The 11,789-nt window shown below is 30.5% G+C and overlaps 1 protein-coding gene across 3 annotated transcripts in view; it reads left to right on the top strand.

Moving 5' to 3' along the window:
• Positions 1 to 504: 504 nt before the first annotated feature.
• The window catches only part of Exo70 (exocyst complex component 7), an 89,501-nt gene continuing 78,216 nt past the window's right edge, over positions 505 to 11,789 (top strand). For 2 of the 3 annotated variants that reach the window (XM_085818961.1, XM_085818959.1), the window contains exons 1-2: positions 7,802 to 7,956; positions 11,327 to 11,492. In XM_085818961.1, the coding sequence (XP_085675087.1) occupies positions 7,927 to 7,956; positions 11,327 to 11,492 (196 nt within the window). In that variant the 5' untranslated portion in view covers positions 7,802 to 7,926. Of the gene's footprint in view, positions 638 to 7,801; positions 7,957 to 11,326; positions 11,493 to 11,789 lie in introns of those variants that run through there. The other variant, XM_085818960.1, reaches the window with a different exon arrangement.

Here is an 11,789-nt window from a genome sequence, read left to right as displayed (position 1 = left end):
TTTAAATTTTATTTACTTTCATCTATTTTTAATGTTTGCCATTATAAATTTCATACTATGTACTTTTTTTAAGATTTCATAGTTATTTTATGTAAGAAAGGGATTTATGTGCAACAGATATTCAGTGAAAATCATTTAACACAAAACTGAGGGGTCTGAAATATTTTTTCGTGTTATTGAATATTGAAAAGAAAAAAAAAAAAAAAAAAAAAAAAAAACATATATTCAACAAAATTAAGATTATTGGAGTACATTTTATTTACATAGATATGTATATATGCATGTATTTAATAAAAACCAATGAAACAAAAACATCCACAAGAACTTAATGGAATTCAATACAAAATTTTCAAGTTTTTGAAAAACAAAACATTTTTTGAGTTTTGGGAAAATAATCTGATATTTTTCTTTGCATTGTCTTTTTCAGCATTTTCGCCTAGCACGGGTTTCTCCCCTATATCGGGCTCAAGAGGGAAATTTTGTAAAGCCTCTTTTCAGGTCATTTCCCTCTTGGCGTCAAAAAAATCCTTCCCAGGATTTGCCAATTTTCACCAATTCAATATGGCGGAAAAAATTGTGCCAAGTGCCGGTTATCTGAGTCTTCCCAACTACTGCAACGAATTCTTCCGATAGTACAGTAAGATTGTTCATTAATACAGAAACTTTCTCAAACATTTCATTAAGTGTCAGCTCAGTTTCAATATCCTACTTCTCCATTTCTTTTGGAGCCAAAGAATCTGATACTTTTGAGAATTGTGTGTAATGAAAATAATTTTCATTCAACCTTGGAGTCACTGAATTCTATGCAGTGCAACATATGAGCCAAACTCACTAATTTTTACTGACACTGCCATGTACTCATCACTGAATTCCAAAGCTAACTGATGAGATGTTTGTGTGGCGTTTGTAGGCGTGGAAGGCGAAAGTACCGTAGATAAACAAAACTAGCTCGTGTCACAGGCTATTCCGAGGGTATTTCAAAACCAAATTAGCCTCTTTTCTACGAGACATGTGAAACCACCTCCCTTTCATTTCACACCCCGTTTAAATCTCGCCAGCAATACCAGTGTTTTCTGTATTTTGTTCATTTCCAGAAAAGATATCTTTTCGTGTTAAGCGATTTTTGTTTCGTGTTAAGAGAAACAAAATGCATGAAAATACATAGTAGTTTGTCGGGACCGTTGCATTATTTCGTGTTCACCGATATTTCGCGTTAAACGTATTCCACTGTATACAGATGTGTTTGGACTATGTATATACAAATAATGTTTTGAAAGGAAAATTTATAATCCTTCCAAAAATTTTTGTGCATTATACTGCTAAAAATTGATCAGTAAATATATAAAAAAAAGAAATTTAGAACCAATTTTTCAGAAAGAATAAAAATTGAAATTAAAATTAACTTGATAAAATCCTGTTTAGACTAGTAAAATCTTTTTAAATTGGAAGATATTTTTAACTTTTGATTTTACTTCCCCCCCCCCCATTTTCCTTTGCTACTGCTGTTTGATAAGAGGTTCTAGTAAAGTTTTGTGTTAAAATTATTTTGAACTTCCAAAGATTTTCCACTGCAGGATTTTAATTTTTTCTACATTTTTAAGGGCATGTTTTCTTTCTTTTTTTTTTTTTTTTTTTGGTGAACTATTAAGATAAAAAAAAATATATTGAAATGGTTCATCAGCTGATTCTGGATACAGAGAAGCAAGGATTTTGTTTTTTTAGAAGGGGAAATGTAATTAAATTCGACATACCTCCTCTTGATGATATTATGTTAAAGTTGGTTGGATTCTTCACCTTTCTTGTTCTTTTATACTACTTTTTTGGTTTTTCCTGTGATGGTTTATTTTAACATGTTGACTGCCATGGGGGTCACCGGTGACCTGCACTCGACTTGGCTACAGCGCCGTGGGTGCCACTGTCAACACGACCAATAGTAAAATACATAACTAGAATAAATATTGATACTGATAAATTTTTAAATAGTACCATTGTTACTATAATGGTTTGAAGAATAATAAATCGTAAAAATTTAAATTATAAATTACAAAAATGGTCTACAGATGTTTGGAGGTCCCTGGTGACCCCCAGCATGAAGCACAATTATATAACATTATTTTTTGTAGATAATATTTCGACATAATATATATCGCATAATAAAAATTTCAAGTTGCCGTCATGGGCAAATCACGTAAAATGCGCGCGGCAGTCAACATGTTAATTTTTACATTTTAAAGTATTCTTGTTCTACATTTATAAGATTTTATGAAGATCATTTGAACTTCAATTTTTAAGTCTTTGTGAAAAGTTGGTTCCAAATTTCTTTATATACTATATATAAGAACTCCTACACTCCTAGAAAAACTAATTTATAAATTTATTTATCCCACATTTTCATTTTGAAACATTTTAGTACATGCTTTTCCTCAATATTTTAAAAGTTGATTTTTTGTTGAACTGAAATATGTAATATGGAAAAATTCTATCAAAAACATAACTCAGAATCAAAACAGGAGATTAATAGAGATAATAATAATGTGGGGTATTTGATTCTCTTCCCCTAATAGTCATTTGAAACATTTTAGTGTGTTTTTCCATTCAGCTGAAACAGTAAAAATATAGAAAAATTCCCATAGAAACATAATTCGGCTGAGAAACAAAACAGGCAAAAAATTGGGTTGGCGTCAGGAAACTGATTGGTCTGAAACAGAGCTTCTTAAACGTTTTTTCAGTCGTGAGCCTTTTTTATCATAGATTTTTTTTTACGACCCCAAAATATTTATGAAAATTTTGTGGGACCCCATAAGCATTGCGAAAATCTGACACACGTGCGAGTGAAACTGTCAATTTTTTCACTTGTATTGTAAGATAGTATTGCAGTTTTAGGTCATATCTTTAATTTCTCATTTTAAGACATAGAACAATGTGAATATTTTAATTAATTAACAGACGAAATGACAGCGTCACGTGCAAAGCAAGTAAAGTGAACGTTTATATTATAAACAGAATGCGTTGAAACATTTTTGTTTTTCTCTTTGTCTGTATGGTCTTATCTTTATCTATTTTCAGATACATTGTGTAAAAATATTGGGTAATTCTAAAATTATTCTATTAAGTTTAAGAAATACCAAAACTACTGAAATTTTTTGCGACCCCCTGCTGTAGATGAGGGTTGCGATCTACAGTTTAAGAAAGTCTGGTCTAAAATAACGTTACAATATTTGATTTTGTTGGAACATTGGATAACTGAAGCCACACCCAGTGCAGTTATGGCAGGTGTGCAAATTTTGGAATTTACAGAAATATCCAGTAGCAAAATTTTTGGAATTTAGGAGTGGAAATGTTTTTAGAATTTAGGACCCACAGAGATTGCATAGCACAACAAAATGTATCTGCTGAAGCTAGGACTCCAGTGCATGGTTATATTCTTATAAAGAGTGTATGCCTGAATGCAAAGATGCATTTTGAGTCATCATCGCTAGGTCACCAGCCTACACAGCATTGTGTGATACATGCTTCATGTAAATAAGAAATAAAATTGACAGCACTTTAGTTAAATAACCTAACTCATTCCTTGTAAGTATTATGCAAGAGTATTGTAATTGTTGAATAAGAATACAAATTTGCTTTCTGTTCATCTGAAATGGGATAGATTTTCTAGCAGTTATTCCAGCAGAAGTTTGCACGAACGGATCATTTTTTATTTAGTTAGATAATCAAAATACACAAGCTATGAACATAAAATATTAAACCGTAATTCACTTTTCACATTAGACAGCCAATGTTTATCAATTTTCACATAAGTCGTATTCCCGTAAATTTGAAAATACTCTATTGTATGCTGTTCTGTTCAAAAAATCATTTTTTTTTTTTTTTTTTTTTTTCAAAATGCAATTGATAACTTGCTTTTTACAAAATTTTAACCTGGGAGTTATGAACAAATTTGTGGGGGGTCACCAAATTCAAAGAAATTTGTTTGACAATAAAAGAGATACGGAATTTGAAGAGAATTTTGGATGTTTTTTAACATTTGCCAGGAATTTTAAATTAAACATTTCCATATTTTTATTCTGATTTTATTGCTTTTCACTTGATTTATGTGTTATGTTTGATGATTTCCAAACAGCTCGAATCAAATTTCAAAGCAACTGCATATGCGCAGCTAAGATTTAGTTTTTTCGTCTATCTTAGTAATGTCTTGCATGCAATTTGTAATTGTAATACACTTCATTTATAAACTATGTTTCTTATTTCTAATCAAATTTTCTGCCAAGTAAGCGCATAACATTTCCTAAGCATTGGAAAATTTAGCAGAGTCTTAAAGGATAATAAAAACAATTTTGTTTTCGTTGCAATTTTTTTCATGATGGTTAAATGGCCCAAAATCTCTTGTAAGAGAAATGGGATGGATGCACCAACATCAAATAAACTTAGAGAAAAACTATTAATGAAAATGCAAACAAAAATGTAACCATTGGCTCTCTTTCTACTTCTAAAAAAAAAAAATAAATAAAATAAAAAAAAATTGAGTAAATATCAAGAAGAGTTTATTTTATACTGTTTTACATGTTGCATTATCAATGGAAAAAGAATATCCATTGTGTGTTAAATGCAGTGAAAACTTGGCACATGGAAAGCATGAAACCTGCGAAATTAAAAATACATTTAGAAATGGTACTAATGATGCCAAACGGAATATCTTCGCTGCCAACATTTTACGCCTCATTTTCGAAACAAGTCGCAGCCATTTCTTATTTATTGTTTTTTTCAATACTGGCATACAACTACATAGAATTTTTACAAGATAATTAAAATTTATGTCCCAAGACCATTTGCGGTAATTAAGACAATTAGACTGCAATCACACCACTCACCCGAAGGCAAAAATATAGGAAAGGCAAAATCAAGGGTTAAATTCATCAATTCTAATGAGAATGCAGTAGCAAAGTAAAGCACTGCAGTTTTACATAATTTCTGAGTAAGCTATTTGTACGAATTGAAATAATTCTTGCATTTAAACTTGTATTCCAAATTAAGATTTAACTTGAAATTAATGTAGATAATTACTGAGAGAATTAGATTTTTGTAGCGTAGTTTACGTGAGATGAGATCATGTGGTGTTACGTGATACGAACCGGGAAATCAGGATGTTGAACCATGAAAACATAGTAAATTCTTAATGTCTTTTTACAAATTTATTATCTTTATTTATTGGCTTTTTACAAAATTTTAAAAGATATTAAAATGTTTGTGCCTTCAAAATAAAAAATTCTTAGAACTAACAGTTGTTAACATTTTTTATGTGTATATTGTATGTTGTCGTCAACAAAGTCTGCTTGGCGAGATTTGCGCCAGTGAAACTGAAAAGTACCTCAGAAACTAAACATAAAGATTAAGTAAATAAATCTGAAGAATTTTTGAAAGAATGAGCTGAGAGCATTTAAAATTAAAATGTGTTTTTGAAAAATATACAACAGTTCCTGAGAAGGATTTACAGGCATCCTTAAAAGTTTCATATTTAATTGCAAAAAATTTAAAACCTCATACAATTGGAGAATCGCTCATTCTTCCTTCAGCAATTAAAATGACATCATTTATGCATGCAGAAAAATATAGTAACGATTTAAAAACAATAGCATTAAAAAAGATACCGTTTCTCACCAAATTTTTGTCATATCAGACACTATAGAATACAAAATCCAGTCTTTACTATAAAACTTGAAACTACCGACATTACTAAAATGTTTCAATTTATCGTTTATGTGAGATATGTTTTTGAAAACGATGCAGTAGAATATATTTTATGTTGTAATATTTGGGAAGGAAAAGCAACTGGAGAGAAAATATTTGAAATTATTAACAGACATTTTGAAACAATGTTACCTAGACACACTGTGTTGCAGTTTGTACTAATGTAAGCTTTTAAAACTAAGACAATAACATGCTTTTTACAATTTACTAAAGAAAATAATACAGATTTCTTGTTTAAAACCACACATGATAAAATTGACAGAAAGTTTTTTGAAAAATTTCCAAATAAGGAATTACGTTGGATCTGTGACCCATTTTGCCTTTGGTGTTTTCAATTCCAATGTATCTCTAAATGAAAAAGAACAATTAATTGATATTTTAAGTGACGGAATACTGTGTGTTAAGTTAAGTCTCTAACTTGCCAAAAATTTTAGTTGATTGGAAACTAATATGCCGATTTAAAAGTAATGAAAGTAAATTATTACGTTTCTTACATAAAATTGTACAGTAAACCTTTAGCTTCTATTTAAAACTTCTAAAATGCTTATGTTACATTTTTCTGTTATATAAGCATTGAAAGTGGATTTCTCACTGAAATAGAAATAATTTTGCTATTGAATTAACATGGAGAACCTTTTTATTGAAATATTTTTTTCTCTGTGACATTAGTTGCATCTACTACAAAATAAAGATTAAAAAACTGTTTTTAAAACATTTTGAATTCGTTGTCATATTGATCTATGAAGCACTAGATTAGTGAGTTTTTATTACATTATTGACAAATATAGTTTTTAAACAATAAAAAAATTTAAAGCGGAGATAATTATTTGTCAAATATGAATGTGTTTTCAAAGAGGAAATAAATAATAAGAAGAAAATTCAGTCAGAACATTCACATCTCCAACAAAGTAATTTGCTTTGATTTAATCTTTATAATACAATATATTTTAAAATGATAAGGCAAAATCCAACGTGAAAGGTTATGCGAAGATTACGATAGTATCTAGAGTATTCAGCATTTCGTATAATCCTATAACCAGATATTAATAATATTAAAATAAATTTTATCTGAAAGAAGTTTTCTTATTACAGAAACAGTAAAATTATGCAATCACATTAACGAATACACTTTCAGACAATATACTTAATATCGTTTACAAGCGTAAGCCAAAGTTCTCTTTATGTTACATCTGGCCCTTCAGCGCATGCTTAAGAATTAGCATCCAGGCGAAACTAGTCGATTTGTCCATGACGTCAAAAACTCGAAAAGTGGGGTAGGGTTTGGAAATACGCAGCCCTGACACCAAACGAGAGAGAAATACAGCTTTCAAGTCTGTTCTCTGAATATACCATAAGTTAGTACCGAAAATATATAAATATTACTCTGATTTTTGTTGCTTTAGCACCTCGAATAATTGTTATTCGGCATTAATAACTGTAATCCTGTTCTTTAGACTGCTTAAAATTGTCACCGTGTCTTTGATGTTGTCAACACGAAGTTCTTCTCAACATAAATGTACGAAATACTCATTGCTTACTTTGATATTATCTATTATGATATAATTATTATGATAAGTGTTAAAAATATGGAAGCAGAAACCTAGCAATTGTCACGCTTTTTAAAAGCAATGTCGCTAGCTACCTTTTTTGTGTTTGTTTAGTTTAGTTTGTTTGTTTCTGTTATAGTTTTTTTCTGAGCGACTGTGAGCATTCAAATTACGGATTTTAATGATATTATTTTGGAAGCTACTGTTTTTCCAGTCCTAATTTTGGAATGTTTTTCTAGTGCGGACCTCACTCTGTTTCATCCGCCTCCCACACTCCTTTCATCCTACTCTTTCTCCCCCCCACCCGATCTTTATCAGAAGTCGAGCAAAGAATCTCTAAGGAGACTTCCTTACAGATTCTTTGAGTCGAGTAAAAAGATGTTCCTACATCTTGACACTCGAGAATAAAATACGATCTGTGTGTGTGTGTGGAATGTTTTTAACAGCAATTTTTTTTTCTCCGAAAGGGGATACGGCCTCAAAGTATGTATCTGGCTGAAAAGGGAAAATTCATTTATCTGGCAACATAACTACAAAGCTTTAAAACAGAAACTCCCAAACACGGAGTTGTGAGTTGTACATAGTGATCGATTTAGCATGTAAACTGGGTTTGACGTGCATTTTATTTACAATGGAAGATCCAGGCCTTAAACTAGAAAAGGTTTATGAGTTTTTTACTGTTTTAAATCTTGCATTAATATATATATATACGAGAGGTATTCGAAATTAAAAAAATTGTGTCGATTTTATTGAGAAGCGAAGCAAGTTATTTCTAAATTGTACTAACGGAAGAGAAATCAATGACATATTTTTTGTGTCAGATTTAGATTCCATTTTGTAAAATTCTCGAGTCAGTCGCTGCAGTTTGATTTGTAGTAAAATACAAATAACTCATAATTTCGTAGTCGTGTTGTTTTACATGTCGTTGTTCAAGTTTATTCAAATGTGATGGTGAAGGATAAAAGTTTACGCCAACTAACTGAAGAGAAGTCAATCTTTCCAAGCCATCTAAGTCTAAAAGCATAAATAACATGTTTCTTAATTGAAATTAGAGCAATATCAAATGAGCTATATCTTGTTTGTTTTTGAATGATTATTATTTCTTCTTAAAAACGGGCTCATTATTTCCTGTATATTAGTAAATAAAGAAGTGATCAGTATCACATTGATGCTGTACCTTATTCTAAGCAAATTTCAAACTTGTTCGTTTAATTATATAACACCAAGTTTATAATTAGCTTAGTATAAAAAGCTTTGAATTATATATCAAGCAACATATGAAAAAAGAGGGTTAATCTTTGGATTATGGTAACTCGGCGATTTTTTGGCGAAAATTTGGCGACCAACCCTGCTACAGCAACCTGCTAGTGTTTGTTTGGATGCCATTTTTTGTTTTCACGAAGTAAAGGCATGTTTTTTTTTTTTTTTTTTTTACTCAACATTTCCAACAGTCTGCTAGCCGAATTACGCTTATGCTAGAACTTTTATGGAATAAAAGTGCTTAATCATGACGAAGATTAGGTGCGAAATTATGACAAAGTGCAGAATCGCCCACTGCTTGCCGCGTTTTTACGAATTGCACATACACGGTATCATCCATGTACACGTCGACCTATTTTCACTTAAAAAAACATCCCAGAATTGCACAAAAATGGCATTGCGCACACTCTTGACTATATCCAAGTCCTAGCTAGTAACCTTTATTGCCTTACCAAAATGTCGCCAAACTACCTGTTACCATATTCCAAAGATTAGCCAAAAAGGGATGCTGCCCTTCATAATTAAAGTGATAAATTTGTGGTTTAGTTTGAAAGGATGAAAGGGACTTAAAATCTTAAATTACATTATTATGTATTTATACATGTTATAAAAATCCACATAACTGTGTAGGTTACAACTTTTTCCTCTGAGTAAGCTACAAATGTTCATTTAGATTAAAATTATTTCGAGGCATAGTGAAATGGATTTTTCAGTGAAAAATTACATGCACATTATTTTCTGTCACAAATAATAATGCTCAATAATTATTCCCATGAGTCTTTTGAGATGATATATCAGAACTATAACTAATAAATCATTTTAGCATTATAAATATAGTGTAAAATATAAGATCTTGAATTGTTAGGACTTCAATGATTCTGGATTTTGGAAATTTCAAGATTTAGAACATCAGTTTAAATCTAGGAAAATTGCATGTAGAGATCGCAACATTGGGTCTTTGTTTGTTGTTTAGATCAGATAGAAAAATGTTAATCCTCAACAGGGCTGTCACCAATGCTAGTCTAGCTGTTCTAGGCAGGAGAATTTAGGGGTGGCAAAATTTTTAGAATTCAGGAGAGGCTTTGGGCAATAGAATTTATGAACATCAGAATTTTTAGAATTTAATGGCATACCAGGCAGCAAAATTTAGCATCCAGAGAGGTTGCACTGGTCAGCAAAATGCATAGCACTGACCCTGCACCTCCTCACAACCACCAAAGGGCTAAGAGTGTGATTTCGATGACTGGCAAACATCAAAGACAATATGAATCAGTACATTGTAATTGGTTATAATGTGATTCCCTAGCCAGCATGCATTGAAAGTGACATAAGGAATTTCAGTACTTGCATATTATCGCAACCACCTTAGAAGTTGCAAAGTTTTCAGATTGAACCAAACATTGGCAACCATGTGCATAAACATTCTTTAGGCAACCATAATCATAACAATCCTTCAGTTGAGAAACATATCGTATGCTTTCTTTTTGTTGTAATCCAAAGTTCCAACGGTTTTTGAAGGCAAATCATTATATTTTTTGCCTTGAACTCTATTTTAAAATATCACTTGTAAAATTTGTTATTTTTAAATGTTTTTTTCGTTTGATATGTTGATAATGTATGGCTACTCATAATAAATACAGTTTGTTTGGGAATTAAAAAAAATCTCAGAAATTGCCAATGTACATCTTGTAAATAATGTTTACCTTTTCATTTGTAAACGACTGCCAGACTGCACAAAATTGGCTGCTTTAATGCATTAGTACTGGAATTTCAGGTGGGTGAAAAATCACATTTACAAGAATCTACTTCTTTTTGCTGTGTTCTCCATTCCCATATTTTTTAGAATGTTCTCAATTCCTATATTTTATAGAAAGTGCTTATTTTCAATAATTTTATTTTATATATTTATTATTTTTGATACTTAAGTATTATCCCTTTGAGGAATTTAGTGCTAGTCATGGATAAGCGTGATGTAACAACACATTTACAACATTTTCACTTTCATTTAATGTATTCTGATCTATTTTTGACAAACCATATTTTGTTTTTATGAACAAAGATATACATTTATTGTTATTGATGTATTTTTCTTTGCATTTTGAAAAAAAATTATTAAAACTTGGAACTTGCCTTCTATAGAACATTAAGTTGTTTATTTTTAAAGTTGTGGGATATTACCATCAAAATACATGAGTATTAGTGAATACGATATGGGCAGCTGAATATGGCTGACAAATCGTTAATAAACTGGTATGGGAAGTTTGTACTCATAGCATTCTAAACGAAGCTTCTGATTCCTCTTCCTTCCAAAAAAAAATTGGAGAGCCTAACAGAACTGTAGAAATCAACAAAAGCTTTTTTACAAAGCGGGTAAAATTCTGGGTGTTTATTAAATGAAGAGGTAGCAGTTCCTTGAGAATTCCAGAGAAACAATTAGTGCAACTTTGACAGGATCTCAGCCAATTTTCATAGTGGATGCGATAATCCACAAGTAGCTTTTTTTTTTGTATGATTGTATTTAGCATTCCACATATATTCTATTTAAGAAAAACTACATAAAAGAGAACTCAAGAGTTTAGCATAATTAAAATATAGCATGGTTAAACTTTTGTCAGTAATATCATAAAAATGCCTTTTAAGAAACATATTCTAATTATCTCATAGTAGTATCCCATAGTCCTATTAAATAAATACCTAAAAGTAAAGTAACTTCATTTTATTATACAAGAATTCAAATTTAGAATGTTATAAATACCTTTATTTTCTTCTAGGAATCTAACAGTTTGAATCTGCTGAAAGATAAGGCTGCTAAGTGTAGTTCCCTCAGCAAAGAAATGAGTACCATTCTCACTTCATTTGATGAGCATTTAATGAAACTTGAACAGACTATTCTGCCTGTATATTTAGAAACTGGGAATTTGCAACGTAGACAAGAAAGTATCCTTTAGAAAGTATTTAATTTTTCTTTAAGTAAAAGATGTGGAACATAAATCAAGTAAAGCCTTACTTTAAATGAGATACTATTCATAAAATTAACAATTTTGTATTAATATTAAATATAATGATATCAGATATGATGGCTGGAATTCAGACCTCATCTTTGTACTTATTTTGAATAACATTTTTTGAAGTATTATAATAGTAAATTATATTGCTGAAATAAGGATATGAAGATGCATGAACTCGCAACATAAAAAAAAAAAAAAAAAAAGAGTTGTAGTTCATTGAAAGTTT

Source organism: Stegodyphus dumicola, chromosome 6 (assembly GCF_044657685.1).
Source record: "Stegodyphus dumicola isolate Sdum_Otavi_A_Nest chromosome 6, ASM4465768v1".
NCBI lineage: Eukaryota > Metazoa > Arthropoda > Arachnida > Araneae > Eresidae > Stegodyphus > Stegodyphus dumicola.
The sequence above is the reverse complement of the archived record's forward strand: the minus strand, read 5'-3'. Positions and strand labels throughout refer to the sequence as shown.